Source organism: Osmerus mordax, chromosome 4 (assembly GCF_038355195.1).
Source record: "Osmerus mordax isolate fOsmMor3 chromosome 4, fOsmMor3.pri, whole genome shotgun sequence".
Classification (NCBI taxonomy): domain Eukaryota; kingdom Metazoa; phylum Chordata; class Actinopteri; order Osmeriformes; family Osmeridae; genus Osmerus; species Osmerus mordax.
The window spans coordinates 17,983,697-18,003,445 of NC_090053.1; the positions used below are offsets into that span (position 1 = coordinate 17,983,697).

At 49.5% G+C, this 19,749-nt stretch overlaps 1 protein-coding gene across 1 annotated transcript; it reads left to right on the forward strand.

Annotated features, from left to right (window-relative positions):
• The first annotated feature begins 1,278 nt into the window (after positions 1-1,278).
• On the forward strand, positions 1,279-14,407 carry LOC136942272 (serine/arginine repetitive matrix protein 1-like). The gene is made up of 5 exons (XM_067235124.1): positions 1,279-1,348; positions 1,629-1,732; positions 2,840-2,946; positions 5,299-5,502; positions 13,865-14,407. Exons 1-5 carry the CDS (start codon positions 1,279-1,281, stop codon positions 14,121-14,123), a joined length of 744 nt encoding a protein of 247 aa, XP_067091225.1. The 3' UTR covers positions 14,124-14,407.
• The last annotated feature ends 5,342 nt before the right edge of the window (positions 14,408-19,749 follow it).

Here is a 19,749-nt window from a genome sequence, read left to right on the forward strand (position 1 = left end):
CTTAGCTAACTAAAGGCTAGCCCTAATCGTAACCCTTTTCTTTTTCTCAAAAGTGTGTTTATCTCGAACATACTGTACCAGAAGGTATATTGTAGTATGGTGGAGGGGTGTAAGGGGTAAGTGAATGTTGCCAAGAGGCAGTTGAAGATTGTGTTACCAAAACAAGATCAATGTTAACATCCAGATACCCCTGGAGTGCAGCTGGGCCCCATACCAAGTTTCACCTGTAATAACTTGTACCGCTAAAGCGTGATCAAGTGCTTCAACTTTAGTAAAACTACAGTACATAGCAGTTCCTCTTTAGCCACATGTTGCTACAGTAGGTAACGGTAGTTAATGTACACCATGATGTAAAGTGTTACCTAAATGAGTCTCCTCTTATATCTGATAGAATTGTTTCTGTTGCAGACACATGTGATAGTGCTCCATCACAGCTTCAGGGGATGGAGGAGAAGGAGAACGAACCTGCAAAAGCAGAGGAGGAGGAGGAGGAGAAGGAGGAGGAGAAGAAGGAGGAGGAGAAGAAGGAGGAGGAAGAGAAGGAGAAGGCTTTGAAGAAAGGTAAGGAGAGAGAGAGGGTGAGGTGCTTAAAGAGACTGTAGGGAGATAAACAAGGGTTTGAAGTAAGTTAGGAAGCCCAGATAGTGGATTGGGGGGGGGGGGGGGGGGCAGCTGCTGAAGACAGGAGTGGAGGAGTAGGTTAGGGGCATTCTCCACTTCAGATCTGGCATGTCAGGACCTCACACACCCTAAACTGTTTCCTCAACCTCAGCCCACTTACAACATTCAATCCTTCCACATGGGCTGTTTGACAGGATGAAACCTCTACAAATGCAGTTTTTAACTCAAGTCTGCTCTTCTGAGAGACTGCAGGAAGCCCCTTCCAAACCCTGGCACAGGCCACACACCAAACACAGCCTCATAAAACAGATGGATTAACTCTGTCACAGCTAATGCTCTGGTAAACCCTATTAAATGAGACTGCAGCCTGGATAGAGTCTGGCTGGTATCATGTTCCACTGATCAGACAGACTGCAGAACTACAAGGGGTTAAAACTGAGGTGGTGGATCAGACAAACTTTCTTTTGGCCATAAGCCAAACCAGGAACAAACACAAAAGTCAATCAATATTAGAAACGGCCCTGTGTTTAGCCGTGAGTCAAGTTTGATGGGTGTAGCCGTGAAAATAGTTTAGAAAGTTGAATATTGCCAAGTGGTAAAATATATCACTCAGGAGGCACCAGATCTTGCTTAAACCTGAGTCACACCTGAGACGCTATGAAATGGAAAGAAGCCAGACTCGGGAACAGACTCGTTAAGGTGGACGACACAATATTTTCAGACCCCTGTACAGTAAGATGCTTATCGTAACACATTCATTCATTACAGAAGTCAGATGAACTGTAGCTTTTTTTCTTATACCTCAGTACTATACTAAACGCAACACTGAGGTTCCTTCTGAGGATGGATTAGGGTTAGTCTACACACACTGAGGAGGAGGGAGGCAGGTGGAGGATGTAGGGATGAAGGGAAGGAGGGAGGGAAGGAAGGAGGAGGGAGGAAGGGATTTGACATGTGATGGTTGTACTCGACAGATTCCTCCGTGTTCAGACGGGTTGTCCGTGTAGCCCAGCGGTACTTCCAGCAGTCAGGGAGGCACAGCAGGCCCGGCACCCCCAGCACTGCAGCTGGCGGAACACCCTCCAAGGCCTGCACTCTCCCCCAGGCTCAGGTAGGGTTGGGGTGGGGGGGTGAGGAGCGGGGGCCGGTCTAGATCTAGCACCTTGACATAAATAGGGAGTCAGATGGCTGAGCGGTGAGGGAGTCGGGCTAGTAATCTGAAGGTTGCCAGTTCGATTCCTGGCCGTGTCAATTGACGTTGTGTCCTTGGGCAAGGCACTTCACCCTAGTTGCTTCGGGGGGAATGTCCCTGTATTTACTGTAAGTCGCTCTGGATAAGAGCGTCTGCTAAATGACTAAATGTAAATGTAATGTAAATGTATAAATGTCCGTTTAGTTTCCTAAAAGCGTTCTGAGATTAACAGACGGACTGTTTATACTTCAAGTCAAGCCCCATTTTTTGTGTGTTTCTGTTTTGAGTTAAGCTGCAACCATATGAGATCTGCCAATCCACTCTGCCATGTTGAAGGGTTTACATCAGCAGATTTTCAGCTCCTAACATCAGGAGGGGGGAGAGTTTTGGTCCGTTTAAAGAGCAGAATCCACATCCGACGCTAACATTCAAACACAGTCGTTTTAGCCGCCGTCATTTCCTCCTCTAAACCGATCTGTGTTTGCTTGTGTGTGTGTGTGTGTGTGTGTGTGTGTGTGAGAGAGATTTCCTTTTGCATGGTCACTTTGGCCGTACAGTATTAAAGGATCTCCAGGCTTTAGTTTGACCATTGTTTCAGCCTTCCTACAAGGCCGCAGTCGCCATTCTCCTCAATATAGGCCACATAATACACACAGGAGAGAGGATTTAGGATCATTCTGTCTGGTGGTTCTTTGGGGAAGTCTGTTTTTCCACATTCAGGCTTACAGAAACAGGCCTTGTCAGGGAAAAAAAACACACAATTCAGTCAAATAAACTTTGGCAGCTACTTGGAGTATTAGAGGTTTGTCAAAGCTGGCAGATAAGTCTCATATCTTAGAACTTCCTGTATCCTGAGGGCTGTGGTTGTGAGAATAGACCAAATAGCCCCATATCTCAGTATTTATTCATATAATCAATCAAATACATGACCCTTAATTTGTCATGTATTTAGTTTGGAATATCTCTTATCAGCTGTCCTGACATCTATTCTCTTGTGTCTTACGTTGTCTCTGGCCCCTCCCATAGATCCAGGGGAAGAGGCGGAGCCTGAAAGGACGGCCCCACATTGTGGGCGGGGCCTCGGTCAAGGGCCCCTCCCCTCCGGATGCCCCTGCACAGGGGGAAGATAACAGGTGAGGGTTTCTGGATGATTGAATGATTTTTCCCCGTTAAACACTTTTTTTTCTACAGTAGGTTTCCCTAGTTTTTAACTGACCATTTCCCAATCCCCCTTTTCTTCCACAAATTGATTCGCTTTCATTGACTTTTCCGGTTTAGCACGGCCGGAAACAGACATTGACGTATTCGTTGTACCTGTATCTGAAGTCGCTCAAGGTTTTTTTTCAAACAACAAGAAGCTCAGGAGAACATTTGATCTCAATCTGAGCGCAATCTTTCTGGAATGTGTCATAACGGGATATGTGCTTGCAGCTAATTCTCACACCTGTTGCATGCCTAGCGTCAACGTATTCCAATGTGTGTGAGGGAACAATGTGTTCTCATTCAGGGCCTACATAGGAACTAGGACAGGAAAGTCAAGGTCGTAAAAAAAACGGCTTCATGTTGTTCCTACCTTGGGTGTTAGTCACGCATCTCAGAGGTGGAGACCCTTCCAAAACAAACGTGGGCCTGGCCTTGTCTGTTCTCTATTTAAAGGCTTATTCACTGTCATTTGTGGTCAGAATCGAGCTCGTCAACTCTTGACATCACCGACATTAGAAGTATGTCACTGACTCAAGAAAGATTCCTCTCACCTCGCCCAGGATGAGCCCAGAGACTGGATATGTTCCTCACCTGGCTGACACGCTCCCAGCAATAACATGCCACACATAGGAGTGGAGGCAGAGACTGTGTGTGTGTGCTTGTTTGTGAGTCTGAGTGTGTGGTTTTGTGTGTGTGTGTGCAGGATGCTAATGTGTATGCATGAGTAGGGAGAAAAGTGTGTAGGGAAAAGGTGTGTGTGCCTGGCAGAAGTATTTGTCGTGTGTGTGTGTGCACGTTTATGTTTGCACACAGCATACCTGTCATTCCTCACAGCTCCCGCATTACTGTCAAGCGTCCGGGGTCGCTGTGACAAGGAGTGAGGTCGCCCGGGGTCACCGGGGGTCAATGAAGGGATTAGATGAAGGGACGGCAGATTACACGACTAGGGGACAAAGGGCGGATTGGACTGCCCCCTCCACCAGGTGCTGACTCAGCTCAGCCTCTGGCCCTAACCCTCGGGGGGGGGGGGGGGGGGGAGGCGGGAGGGTCCCTAAGTAAGACCCAGTACAACCATCCCAAGACTGTCTAAGCTCATGAGGGGGGGCCCAAGAAGCTGGTCTGTGCCCTAGCCAGGGGCCCAGGAAGCTGGTGTGCCCTAGCCAGGGGCCCAGGAAGCTGGTGTGCCCTAGCCAGGGGCCCAGGAAGCTGGTGTGCCCTAGCCAGGGGCCCAGGAAGCTGGTGTGCCCTAGCCAGGGGCCCAGGAAGGAGGTCTGTGCCCTAGCCAGGGGCCCAGGAAGCTGGTGTGCCCTAGCCAGGGGCCCAGGAAGCTGGTGTGCCCTAGCCAGGGGCCCAGGAAGCTGGTGTGCCCTAGCCAGGGGCCCAGGAAGCTGGTGTGCCCTAGCCAGGGGCCCAGGAAGGAGGTCCAAACTTCTCTCAGACTCCCAGGAAGACTGTGTGCCTGGCGAGCTCAAGTGTTGCAGTGTGTGTCTGTGTGTTGTTGTGTGATGGTTGGGGGGGGGGGGGGTCAGGCAGCAAACACCGGTCCAGGTCTTGGGGGTCAGGCTGGGTTGACCCCTGACTGAGACTGACCTGGAAAGAGGGTGTACAGTAGGTCAGGGGTCACCTCACAAAATACCATGGTCATGTGACGCATTTCAACCCAAACAACCCGAGAATCTGGATAATGCAGAACATGTCATGTCTCCGGATGCTTCCTTGGAGATTCTCACCGAGGCAGAGCCAAGAGTTCCTCTGCCCTGTCCTCCAGCTGCCCTCCCGTGACCTCAGGGGTCAAAGTTCACTACAGGGTTTACATTTCGCCACATGCTTGTCTACTGTGTGCTGTTTGACTGGCTGCGGACTCTTTCACTTCCTCTCTGGTTGCTATGCTACGGGTTTGTTTACGTTTGGTGACCTACCTGGCAGTTTGACAGCGGGTGGTAAAATTGCATGTTGATCTACAGAGGAACTGTCAATAACCGGGCTCTGTTCTGAAGGTAAAGAGATGGGGGGGAGGGGCTGGCAGACTGACACCCCCCCCCCCTCCCGGGGCATGTAGGTTAACAGGCTAGTCTCTCGCACACACACACCAGCCCACCCATTCGCAGGTGCGTCCTCTGATAATACTTTCTGATGTTTTTGACACTCACAGTTGAGTGAGCGGAAATGGGAGGCGAACAGGAATAGGGACAGAAAGATGGATGAATGAAGGAGAGCATTAAAGACAGTTGATGGTTTGGTTGTCCTTACTGCTGTAACAATGTGTGTGTGTGTGTCAGCAGGCAAGAGCCGACGTTCCGGAGAATGGGCACTGGTCCTGTCGGCCGGGTGGCCCGTCGCCGTGGCAGCAACCTCCAGCCAATCCGAGTCAAGTCCTTCCGCCTACAGCGCCCTGCCAAGCCGTCCCACACTCCCCCTCCCCTCTCGTCACCCCTGACCTCCGACCCCCCCCAGCCACATCTACCCTCGCACAGAGCTCTGCTGAGGTAAGACCTCCAGCCCGGCTGGGGGTGGGGGGAGGGGGGAGGAGTTGTGACTACACAGAAGAAGAACAGTAGAGAGCAGCAAACCGACACATCTAGATGAGTAGTATCTTCCTTATCTTTTTTAAGTTGTTAGTGGTTGAACGTGTCGACGGGGTAGGAAGTGGGTGTCTGCTGTTCCTCGTCTGTTCTGTGGCGTCAAGGTAGAAAGGAAGGGAGCCGGGGGGGGGGGGTGTTTTGGAAGGAAACTAGTACAGAGGTTTGAGACTGGGCTCACCACTTTCCTGACCTACAGGAAACTGACCATTAACCTGTAATGCACCGGTCAGGTCTGGACCAGGTGTGTGTGCTCACGCGCACCCTGGTGTGAATGATGTCACTTCCTGTGTGGAGGGTGGGGATGTTCCACGCTACCAAAATAGACCTGCTGTCTTCCTGCCAGTCAAGCTCTACCCTTTCACCCCCCCCCCCACACACACACACACACAGACACACACACACACACGCACACACTGACTGACTGGGTCTCTGGCTAGCCTTGCAGACTGCAAGGCTGTGAGGTAAACAAGCTTTGGAGATGAGAATGACAGGGATAATGACACGGTTGTGACAGCCTCAGTGGATGACCAACTAGCTCAACAGGTCTTTTAACTGCTGCCACTTCCACACGCAACAGCAGCCTCCTGCCCGGGAGCAGCTCCCGGAGGCTGATGGAGCTCCGCGCGTTTGGTAGTCTCTACTTGTCTTCGATTTATTGGCGTCTTGAACTTTTGCACTGTTTTCCGATGGGAAAAGGTTTGACGGGGAAATGTGTTTACCGTGCGTCTCATGACCGAACAGGTCGCTTACGTTTCAGGTTTTGTATGCGTTCGGTTTGTGGTTTCGGTGTTTAGCAGGGTGTGCAAAAAAGCAAGTATATGATGGCACACAGTGGGAGATTAAGAGGAGCTTTGCTGTGAGATAGAAGACTAATATTAACTATCTTGGAGTGGAGTTTGTGATAAAAAGGGGCACACTTACATTATTACATTTGAACTAAGACACATGAGTCAGTATACACATGACCTAATTGATGTCTGCCACCCCCACTCTGACTCCTGCTGTGTGTGTGTGTGTGCGCGTTGTAGCGTGTGTGTGGTGTAGTGTGTGTATGTGTGTGACAGACATATCTTGCATGATATGGTACTCTCTGCCATGCCATAGTCCATATGATAGGTATAACAATGGGGATTACTGTAAACAAACAGTGCTATTAGATGCTGGCTTAGAGAGATGACGCACTAGGGGAGAATCCTGCTACTTTGGTCATGTCCCCTGGTGTGTGTGTGTGTGTGCGCGCGCGCATGTGTGTCGTAGAAGTTATATGATCTGGTTGTATGTTCAGTGGCGTAAGAGCTTGACCCTCTTCTAACCCCCCACCCTACACACACACAATGTTGTGAGTTTCCACAGGGAACAGACTAGCGCTGCCAACAACAGGAGTGTGATAATGTTATAGCACACTGGAAACCCAATCACGTGTGTGTCCATGCACATTTTAAAAACGCACACACTCGCACTGAACTAGTCCACAGAGTCCCGCCTCCCCGCCTCGGGTGAGCTGGCTGTGTTGAGTAACGGTGTGCAGGACGGATCACAGCTCCCTCCCCCACCCCTGCCTCTAACCCTGCCTCCCCTGGCGGGGTCGGGCACAGAGCTGCCTTCTGCCTCCATCCCTGCCTCTTCCATCATTGCCTCGCTTGGAGGGGTCGGGCACAGAGCTGCCTTCTGCCTCCATCCCTGCCTCTTCCACCATTGCCTCGCCTGGAGGGGTCTGGCAGAGAGCTGCCTCCACTCCTGCCTACCCTGCAGGGACACTGTTGATGGATGACAACCGTCGTGTGATCACGGAAGAAACAGACAGACTGGAAACACGGATACAGACACAAACACCCAGGTGCAGGAGGGCAGGAGAGACAGAGCCCAGCCAGGTGCAGGAGGGCAGGAGAGACAGAGCCCAGCCAGGTGCAGGAGGGCAGGAGAGACAGAGCCCAGCCAGGTGCAGGAGGGCAGGAGAGACAGAGCCCAGCCAGGTGCAGGAGGGCAGGAGAGACAGAGCCCAGCCAGGTGCAGGAGGGCAGGAGAGACAGAGCCCAGCCAGGTGCAGGAGGGCAGGAGAGACAGAGCCCAGCCAGGAGTCAAGAGTAGCCAGGTGGTCAGGAAACGAGCGAGCGTGGATCCTACTGTGTCCCAGCCCCCCCCCCCCCTCTCTCTCTCTCTCTGTCCTCTCATATGACATGCTACAACCCCAGTTCCGTAATCATTCATGACTTCTCTCGTGATTTCTTCCCAGCGTTTGCCGGCTGCTGCCAGGCTGTGGGCAGCGTCTGGGGGGGGGGGGGGGGGGGGGGGGGGGGGGCGTGGGATCCAGGCTGTCAAACCAGGCGGTTCACGCTGGACTGGAAATGTGAGAGTGTAGGAGCTCCGGTGTCATATGCAGGTATCGTCTCTCTTGACGCCACCAAGCAGGGAACATGAGTCAGGCCACGTCGTTAGACCCTGGCCCTGTCGAGGTGTTCTGGTCTCACACGGGGGGGGGGGGGGGGGGGGGGGGGGGGGTTGGGGGGGGGGACGACGACACGTGGCCCTGGGAGGGGCCGTGGAGGTCCGCAGATCTGGTCGGAGCCAGACAGGCGCCTCGGAGATTGCAGCAAAAGGATGAGTTGGAGATAACAGGACCATGGTGACACGCCACCGTGTGAAAGGTCGCCTCCCCTCCGAGAATCCTCCTCACAGTGGTGAGGAACTCCCACTGCCCCCTCCCCCCTCCCCCTCCCACAGACCCGTGAACACGATACGGTGGGATGGTTAGGTAATGGTATAAACACACAGGTGTGAAGGGTGGGGTGGAGAGGGTATAGATGATTCACCTGTGTGACTTTAAGAGCCTTTTTGGATTGTTGCAGATCATCTGACCTGAACCCATCCCCCCCCCCCCCCACTCTCTTCCAAACACATGCACTCCCATGTGACCAGGAGTGACCTAGTCAGAGCTTACCTTTACCCCGGATGCTAGGGAGGTCCCCAGCCCTGTGACCAGTCTAGGTAATGACTACCGCTTAGTGGTAAGTAGGTGCTGTTCTTTCCTCACTAAAGTGAGGGCGTCCTTCAAACACACCTCGAGACTCTCCCCAGTACTCAACACAACCAAGGGGAACCAAGTCCCAGGTAGCTTTTAGCCTTACATTTCTGATCGCCTTTGGGCTGTCAAAACGGTTGTTTCCTTCCCTCCCTTCTAGAGGAGCAGCTCAGCTGTTTTTGAGGAAGTTCTGCTGACTCATTGACAAGGAAACGGCATATTACCGGAGTGAAAATCTACTCTCCTTTCCTGTCCTCTCTCCTCACGTTTCCTACTGTTCCCTACAGTGTAATTGAATTTGAATTATGCATGCCATACGTCTGCTTGGACAGAAAGGCCAATAGTTACTGTCTTTGTCCAGGTGGAGAGCCTCTAACCCTTGCCCCCCCCCGAGCAAGCCTCACACCCCTGGCTGTCACCTAGAGCTCCGACTCTACGTGGCACCTAGCCTAAATGTTTTAGTAGAAAATGACCCCCCCATCATTAGTGGCCGTGTGGAACCATTCTGTCATAAATAAATCCAGTGGAGTGACGGGACTATTTGAGTCTTTCCTGGTATAACTCCATGCTGAGGTGCTGTACTGGGTGTGGGTGTGTTGCGTCAACGGGTTGGTCTGACCTGGGGAGTTGCTGTTTATCTGGAATCTGACTGAGTATTATAGATTCACCAAACAAAAGCTACACAGTATTGTACCTGTACTCCACAGTACTGTACCTGTACTATATTTGTACTACACAGTTCTGTACCTGTACTACACAGTACTGTATCTGTACGACACAGTACTGTACCTGTACTCCACAGTACTGTACCTGTACGACACATTACTGTATCTGTACTCCACAGTACTGTATCTGTACTCCACAGTACTGTACCTGTACTCCACAGTACTGTACCTGTACGACACATTACTGTATCTGTACTCCACATTACTGTATCTGTACTCCACAGTACTGTACCTGTACTACACAGTACTGTACCTGTACGACACATTACTGTATCTGTACTCCACAGTACTGTACCTGTACTACACAGTACTGTATCTGTACGACACAGTACTGTATCTGTACTCCACAGTACTGTATCTGTACTCCACAGTACTGTATCTGTACTACACAGTACTGTATCTGTACTACACAGTACTGTATCTGTACGACACATTACTGTATCTGTACTCCACATTACTGTATCTGTACTCCACAGTACTGTATCTGTACTCCACAGTACTGTATCTGTACGACACATTACTGTATCTGTACTCCACATTACTGTATCTGTACTCCACAGTACTGTACCTGTACTACACAGTACTGTATCTGTACTCCACAGTACTGTATCTGTACGACACAGTACTGTATCTGTACTACACAGTACTGTATCTGTACGACACAGTACTGTATCTGTACTACACAGTACTGTATCTGTACGACACAGTACTGTATCTGTACTACACATTACTGTATCTGTACTCCACAGTACTGTATCTGTACTCCACAGTACTGTATCTGTACTCCACAGTACTGTATCTGTACTCCACAGTACTGTATCTGTACGACACATTACTGTATCTGTACTCCACAGTACTGTATCTGTACTCCACAGTACTGTATCTGTACGACACATTACTGTATCTGTACTACACAGTACTGTATCTGTACGACACAGTATGGTACCCGTACTACACAGTACTGTACCTGTACTGTACCTGTAACTCCTGATACTCCTGTGATCCTAGAAACCTGAGATGGAGACATATTTACACGAGGACACAGAGAAGAGTCTGTTTGACTCCTGTTACCGTGTCTAGGATGGTAGTGTGAGACGTGAGAGTCATGGATGGATGGATGGATGGAGCGAGGGATGGAGCGAGAGGTATGGATATGCATTTCTTTCTCTCTCACCCCATTCCCTGGTTTTCACATTCAGGTCCCACTATGCTGGCGGGCCAGGGACGAGCTCTCAGTATCTCTGACAATGCTGGTCTTTGTTAGCGGCTAGGTGCCGTCTTAGCTACAGTGTGTGAAACAGGCTTGAGTGCTCCCAGGTCTTCTCTGTAGTTTAGGCTACCACATATCTGTGTGTGGGTGTACATGTGTGTGTACGTGTGTGTGAGAAATTGAGAGTTTGTGGATGTGTACATGTGTTTGTGTGCAGCTGTGTTTGTATGTGTGTGTATTGTAAGATGAGGTCATGCAGAACCACTGGGTTTTGTCCGGGCTCTTAAGACCCGCTGTGTGGGCCAGGGGACTGGGGCAGGAGACTGAGGCAGACTGTGAGAACAGAAGGCAGCCTCTACTGTTGTGCTGCCTCCAGACAGTGTTCAGGGAAGGCAGGGTGCCTCCGCCAGTCAGGATTACCACCCTTTCCCAAAACCGAACGTTAAGACTGCAAACCGTGGTTCTGTGAGCTCTCGTTGGTTGAGAGTCGAGAACAAAAGTTCAATGGCGGGGGGGGGGGGGGGGGGGGGGGGGGGGGGTAGTAAAGAAAACCTCTAAATTAAATCTAGATGAAAATATCATCTGAACGCGTCCAGGCTGGGAGGGGTGGTTGTTGTTGTGGTTCTCCGGCCCGGCAGGAGACTCTCCGCTGGGGGCCCCGCCTGACATGGGCCCCGCCTCACAGGGGCCCCTCTCCAAAGACCTCCATTGTGTGTGGAACAGACGGCGTGATTGGTGAGGCCCGGTCAATTATCACCTCCCAGCGCCAGACACACGCGGCTAAATCCTCCGTGCCTAACGTCCTCAAGGTAATCTCCCCGAACCTCGGAAACATGGTGTGTGCGTGTGCGCACAAGCATAAGGTAACTGGTGTGCGGGCGCACACACACACACATCAATGTGTGTGCACGTATGCGTCTGTCACCGCACAACCCCCACACACAACCCCCACACACAACCCCCACACACAACCCCCACACACAACCCCCACACACAACCCCCACACACAACCCCAGTGTCAGCCTCCCCATCTCAACCAGGCATCCTGATCCTGTGGAATAAAGATGTGTTTACGCCACTCAGCCCCTGTCCCAGCCCGGCGGAGCATCGCTAACCCTGGGTGACAGAGGAGGTCAACCCAGGGTCTTGTGACGTGTGTCACTTCTCTGGGGAGGAAGCCTGATGTGTCAGACCTCAGCCCCCGCTCCAGGTTTGGACCCCGGAATGAGAGGGAAGCGGGGATCGATTATCAGCAGGTGTGGGCGTCTTTGGGACGGTTTGGTATCTGCTTGATGTGAGGGGGAGTGAGACCTGTGCTGGGTAGAGGATGAGCAGGGAATCGGCGTATCAGTCTGCAGCAGCGTGGCTTTGTTTCGATTTTGCTCTATCGTGCTCTGCGCTATTCCATTTTCATCTGCTCCATTCTGTTCTACTACTTTGTGTTCTCTTCTACTCTGTTCTCTACTCAGCTATTCTATGGGCTGAGCGGTTAGGGAATCGGGCTATTAATCAGAAGGTTGCCGGTTCGATTCCTGGCGGTGCAAATTATGTTGTGTCCTTTGGCAAGGCACTTCACCATACTTGCCTCAGGGGGAATGTCCTTGTACTTACTGTGAGTCGCTCTGGATAAGAGCGTCTGCTAATTGACTAAATGTAAATGTATTCTCTTCTTTACACTCTGGCACTCTGTTCTTCTCTGCTCTTCTCTGCTCTTCTCTGTTCTTCTCTGTTCTTCTCTGTTCTTCTCTTCTCTGTTCTTCTCTGCTCTTCTCTGCTCTTCTCTGTACTTCTCTTTACTGGGCCGTGTCGTGCAGTAGGATCCTGATGCAGCTCTCTGTGGTTTCCCTGGAGACCTTTTGAGAGTCGCTCCAGGCTTAGTCAGGGAACGGTGTAATGCACACGCACCACGCACACACACAGACACACACCATACATGTACAGACATGCACATATAAACACACCCAGACAAACGTACAAGTGAACACAAACACGCACACACACACACACCATACATGCACAGAGGTGTGGATAATGAAGGAGGCTGTGCCTCTGTGAGGTCTCTGTCTGCAGGCAGGCGGAGGCACCCCGGGGCTCACAGCTGCTTTACACTGAACCACAGTCTCCAAGATCAGGTCCCACTCAGTACCCCCACGACCAGGCCTCCCCACGACCAGGCCTCCCCACGACCAGGCCTCCCCACGACCAGGCCTCCCCACTACCAGGGCCTAATGGCCCTAGAACTCTCCCAAGTCTGTAGTCTACAGGTCTGAGCCTCTTGGTGTCTCTGTTAATCTGGGCATGGACTCTGGTATTCAGCTGTCTGACGAGAAGTTTGTGTGTGTGTGGGGGGGGGGGGGGGGGGGTTTGCTTGTGAAACGCAGAGTGCTCTTACAGCCTAAGGAAAGAGAGAGGGGGAGGGCAGGAAAAGAGCGAGGGATGGGGAGAGGAGGAGAACCGAGGAGAGCTGTTGTCTGAGGGCTTTTAGCCTTCTCTGTTGTTGATCTCGTCTGTGTGAGGAGAGATTTGTAAAGCCCCCTGAAATAATTCACATTCTTACCTTTTACCAAGACCATTTTCGATGTCTTTTGACGTCACACAAATAGACACAACTCTCTGAAAGCAGATCCTTTCAGTTCGCCTTTGTTTCAGGAGTGTGTGTCTGTGTGTGTCTCTTTTACGTTCTGTTTTTTTGTTTTTTTACACTTTGGACATTCTGAAAAGGTTGTTGTTACAATAATGTTTGCTTGACAAACATGCGTGCGCCTCTCTGTTTTTGTGGTCTCCTTACAGAGTGTCTCTGTGAAAGAAAGCTTACACAGCTGGCTTCAGCTGAATGCAGTCCTAAAGAACTGAGTGCACTCAGTCCCCAAAACATCCCATAATCCTGTTCAGAGTGATCACAAAGATATGTCCCACAATTACTAAATCATTACATAGGATCTGCTAAGTAACTACAATGTTTTAACTAAAGGCTACTGTCCAGTTATATAGTAGTTACTGTAACCTAAAAGTAAAATGTTGCGAGGCTTCTTTTTCATAAAACGGCAGGAGATTTACATTTGTAATATCTTTAACTATTTGCGTTTGTCTGGGTGGTTAAAAAGAGGTTAAAAGGGGCAGCTGGTCTCTGGTCAGATTGTGGGGTTATTTTCTGCCTTTGTAAGGTTTGGATGTGATGGCAGGTTGGCTGGTCCTGGATCAGACCTTAGAAAGGGCCTTAAGAGGAATGCCTCCGTTTTGACTGCCTACCTGGAGGACCATCTTTGTTCTGTTTCTCTCACTTTGTCTCCCTGTCTCTCCCCTGTGTCTCAGGGAGCTGTCAACAAGATGCCAGGAGATGCAGGAGTCCCACAGCCCCCCCAAGACCATCCAGAAGTCCCACAGCCCCCCCAAGACCGTCGAGGAGTCCCACAGCCTTCCCAAGACCATCCAGGAGTCCCACAGCCCCCCCAAGACCGTCCAGGAGTCCCACAGCCCCCCCAAGACCGTCCAGGAGTCCCACAGCCCCCCCAAGACCGTCCAGGAGTCCCACAGCCTTCCCAAGACCGTCGAGGAGTCTGAACTCATCTGAGAAAGAGATGACTTTGCCCAACTGTACTGTACTTTTCTGAAATCTGCTTCTGCTGACATTTCAGACCACTACTGTGTCTTAAGAACACACAATGATGTGTATGTCTGTGTGTATGTCTGTCTGTGTCTGTGTGTATGTCTGTGTGTATGTGTGTCTGTGTCTGTGTGTTTTCCAGTTGTCCCCTGATGAGGCGACAGAGGAGTCGTTAGTCATTTTTTACGGCTCTGTTGCGCTACTTCTGATGCGCTACTTCTGTAGACTATCTCTTTTATTGTTTCATTTTTATTGCCTTTTGAAGTAATAAAACATTGATAAGCTCTCTAATGGCCGCTCATCATTTATTCAGCGGTGTGTCTGTGAACATCACTGGCACTCACAAAAAGGGACAGTCCTTCTGGGCTCTCTATGGGACAGTTCATATTGGGACCAGCTGCCCCCTTTTAACCACCCAGACAAACGCGAATAGTTTAAAGATATTTGAAATGTAAATCTCCTGCCATTTTATGAAAAAAGAAGGCTGGCAACACTTTTTACTAGGGTACAGTAACTACTATGTAACTGGACAGTAGCCTATAGTTAAAACATTGTAGTTACTTAGCATATACTATGTAATGATTTAGTAATTGTTTCGCGGTTGTTACAAAAAAAAATTTGGGAGGGGACAACTTTTTAAATAACGGAGGATGCAGATGTTGAATATAATTTCAAAGGCGAGGGGGGCCAGATTTGCTGTTTTTTAAAAAGTGACATGCCCGATGTATAATGAAACCTACACCCCTGCTTCACATTGTCCCTCATCCTCACTCAATGTTTTTCCGATCACCCAGTTGTCTCTCTCTGGTTCCATGTCTGTGTTTTTCCGGAATGTTCCTCAGAGCGTCTCTCAGGGCATGCTGGTATTGACGGCTCTCTCAGCCACCTGTCCACCAGCTCGCTGGACGAGGGGCGTGTGCTGACCAAACCGTGGTGACCCCGGTGCCTGGCATACCGGCGAGGAGGAGAGCGTTAGCGTTCGAGCCGTAATCTCTGTCGTTTCGAGGGAGTTCTTTTCATTGAGGCTGGTCAGAGTTTTCCTTTCAGCTGGTTTTACCTTTCACGTTCTCCATTTATCATTTTATTCTGTCCCTTTTTCTCTCTTTACCTCCCCAACTTTTCCCCCTCCTTGTACCTCTTTCTCGGTGTCTCTCTACCCAATTATCAGGGCTGCCATCTACAAAAAACCTTGGAGTGAGATTTGGTGGGGCCAACCAAAATGTTGCTGCCCCCCCCAGTCCATGACTGTTAGCTGGACTACTTGGTTGGCGTTGCCTTCTCAGCATGAGAAATACAAGGTATGGCGTGAGAGCGTGTGAACTGGTTGAAATGTGTGTGTCTCACGGCCAATGCGTGAGAGTTGGCAGCCCTGAAGTATTTCAGTCTCGCTCTCCCCTCCCTCCAACTATTCCCTCTCTCTCCACTTTTCTCTCCCCATTTCTCTCTCCACCTCTTTTTCTTTCCACATCTCCCTCCCTCCCCTATTCTTTATCTATTTTTCTCTCTCCCCCTTCTAACTATATCTGTCAGTAAGCTGTTAAGGTAGTGACCTATTAAAGGCTCTGGAATGTGAGTGGACCCTCTGACCTTGTAATGGTCTGACTCGGTAGTGACAGCAGGCCTCGGAACCTGGGAAATTAGACGGGGGGGGGGGGGGGGGGCAGCGATACCCTCTCACACACATACACACACATGCAGGACCAAGATGTAAAATACCCTAAATGACTTTCGTCTAACTCTTACACTAAGAAACAGACACCAAATGCAGGCGTGAAACATTATCGCTCGATTTCTGTTATTGATGTTTTTCTCAGAAGTCTAGTAGAACAGTCTAGTGTGTTTAGGTGTACGCCACAGCAGTCTGGGCTCCCTGGTAAGGATGCTCTCTTCCATTACTGTAGAAACTTGTGGAGCTATGACAGGCCTGGGTAGGTGTATGCATGGTTGATGTTCTATCTAGCCTATCAGAAAGAAGTATGGAGAAGTCACAGCATGACTTCAACAGGAAGTGCCCTGGGGTTCTGTGTGTGTGTGCACATGTGTTAGTGGTTGTTTTTGGTCTGGTGCCGTGTACTCTCCCTAAAAAGAACCGATAGCAAAACTCCCAGTGCAGGTAACACGGCTGTGACCACACAACCAGGAAACAACAACCGCCTCGCAAATGTCATATTCCGATCCCTGAGGGGAACAGCCGTCTGGTCACAAACAGTTCTGTGTCTGCTTGAAGAGGCAGCAGACAGACAGAGAGAGAGAGTTGATCATTGACATGTTCTTATTTCGTAACTATTTCGCTCTACTCCCCTCTCTCAAGTTAAGTGTAAACGGTGACTCAACGCTGCTATGAGTCATGGCTGGTAGGAAATAGGTTTAGAGCGTCAGCTTGTTAGAGCGCTTAAGTGAAAGAGCGGAGCTTTCAAGCTTTGAGTCATGGTGAATGGTACACTGAAGATAAACACTCCGTCGCACACACACACACACCTACCTTGGATGTGGACACGGGGACACACAGACTGTTGGGCAGGAAAGGAAAGGTTGCATCTGTTTCCTGGCATTGAATGTGATGATGGGACTCGATTCAGAATGATTATCTGGCACATCTGACTGTATACAGACACACACACACACACACACACAGATAGTCTAGTACACCCTCCTGCAGGCAGGCCAGATGTTGTAGCTGTAAACTCATCTGTAAAAGCAGAACTCATATGTATTAAGAGGGGACAACTCCACATGTTGTTCACATGCTTTGTTTACACACACAAGTCTCTCCTCCTTGTATCTCATCGAAACATTATTTGTTTCCAATATTCTATGTGAGTGTTTGCAAATGGAGGTGGTGGTGGTGGTGGTGGGGGGGGGGGGGGGTACTGAGACGTATTGTTACTTTAAAGTGTCAAATTTGTCATGATGTGTGGGCCTGGAGTGTGGGGGTGGGGTGGAGTCAGGGTGTGGCCCTGAGGTCTTGAAACCTCCCATTCTTCCTGTTTCATCAACTCCATCAACTGAATAATTAATGATTTCATCATGTCATTAGCTCATTCAATAATCTTAAAAAGGTTTTGGAGACTGTGTCCACCTGACATCAGGGTGGGGGGGGGGATGTGTGTGTGTGTACACATGGGAACACGCACTGGCACTTCTCTTGGTGTGGAGTAGAGTGTGAAACCCCCTAAAGAATTGTCGTATTTATCAAGGAGTGACTGACTAGTTATCCAGTAACATGGTAGATCCAAATATTATACACAACAAGCTCCCATCTCTTCATATTGCATCGTGAGTAATATTCTCTGTGAGGAAAGCAGACTTGTACTCACACGCGCCCACCCCAACCTGTCTGCCTCACTTGTTAGAAAAATGACACGTGGGGTTATTTTATATTTATTGGGTGATTAAAATAATGACTTAATCTTCTTCAGTTCGTTTGTGGTGCATTTAACTATGCATGACTGAATTCCATGCATGACAGTAGCTTTTTTTTGTATGGGTTTATATGTGTGGGAACAAATTATTGTGCCAACTTTTTCTCTCTACCGTACACACACACTGTCACACACACATTGGTATGTAGGAGAACACTGTGTCCTGAGCTGTTTCGCCACACACACACACACACACACACACAGGTATGTTTATTAGTGTTTGACAGGAGTGCAGAGCGTGAGGTCAAGGAGGCTTGGCAGGCTGTGTTTACTCTGGTAAATGTTTAATCCTGACCAGCGTTTACCGTCCCTGAGAGAACCTTTCTGCAGAGAATACCTCCCTTCATACATAACCTCTTACATACACGACCTCCTACATACACGACCTCCTACATACACTACGTCCTACATACACGACCTCCTACATACACTACCTCCTACATACACTACCTCTTACATACACTACCTCCTACATACACTACCTCCTACACACACTACCTCGTACATACATGACCTCCTACATACACAACCTCCTACATACACTACCTCCTACATACACTACCTCCTACATACACTACCTCCTACATACATGACCTCCTACATACACGACCTCCTGCATACACGACCTCCTACATACACTACCTCCTACATACATGACCTCCTACATACACTACCTCCTGCATACATGACCTCCTACATACACTGCCTTCCTTCATACATGACCTCCTACATACATGACCTCCTACATACACTACCTCCTGCATACATGACCTCCTACATACACTGCCTTCCTTCATACATGACCTCCTACATACATGACCTCCTACATACACTACCTCCTGCATACATGACCTCCTACATACACTACCTCCTACATACATGACCTCCTACATACATGACCTCCTACATACACGACCTCCTACATACACTACCTCCTGCATACATGACCTCCTACATACACTACCTCCTACATACATGACCTCCTACATACATGACCTCCTACATACACGACCTCCTACATACACTACCTCCTGCATACATGACCTCCTACATACACTGCTTTCCTTCATACATGACCTCCTTCATACATGACCTCCTACATACATGACCTCCTACATACACTGCCTTCCTTCATACATGACCTCCTGCATACATGACCTCCTACATACATGACCTCCTACATACACGACCTCCTACATACACTACCTCCTACATACTGTATTTTTTCTCGGATTTTTCAGCCCAGATAAATCAATGTAAACAAATATCGGTTGTTGGTTTGATTTGCCAGAATATAAATTGTTTGTGCAAAGTAGAGTGGACTTAGCCAACTTCTGATTTGGCATGGAAAGCTGTTATATTATAAAGTTGATATGCTTTTTGTCTCACAATTGTCATTTGCTATTGATTGATATTGATTGACTGTAGTCTTTGAGTATGAAGAGAGTCAGGTGGGAGTCAGGTGGCTGAGCGGTGAGGGAATCGGGCTAGTAATCCGAACGTTGCCAGTTCGATTCCCGGCCGTGCAAACTGATGTTGTGTCCTTGGGCAAGGCACTTCACCCTACTTGCCTCGGGGGAATGTCCCTGTACCTACTGTAAGTCGCTCTGGATAAGAGCGTCTGCTAAATGACTAAATGTAAATGTAAGAGAGGTGGTGTGGCGTGTGTGTGTGTGTGTGTGTGTGTGTGTGTGTGTGTGTGTGTGTGTGTGTGTGTGTGTGTGTGTGTGTGTGTGTGTGTGTGTGTGTGTGTGTGTGTGTGTGTGTGTGTGTGTGTGTGTGTGTGTGTGTGTGTGTGTGTGTGTGTGTGTGGGGTGTGTGCATGTTATTACTGTCAGGTGGCTCCACAGTGCCTGGCTGAGTTGTTGTCATCAAACATTTATCAGGCTCCGCCCTCGTCTGTGAGCATCCACACTGACAGATGGAACAGAACTGGCTTGTCAGGTTGTACACACACACACACAACCCTACGCTGTCTACCCTTTCCTTATCTCTGTGTTTTATCCATATCCTCTTTTACTACACGCCTCTTTTCTTCTCGCTAACCCTCTCCAATCCCTCTATCTTTAGGTTAGGTGTGCCTAACATAGATTGTTAGGCACACCTAACAATCTATCGCACCCTAAACTAATATTCTACAAACCTATTTTGGTGAGGCTGGATGTGTAAAA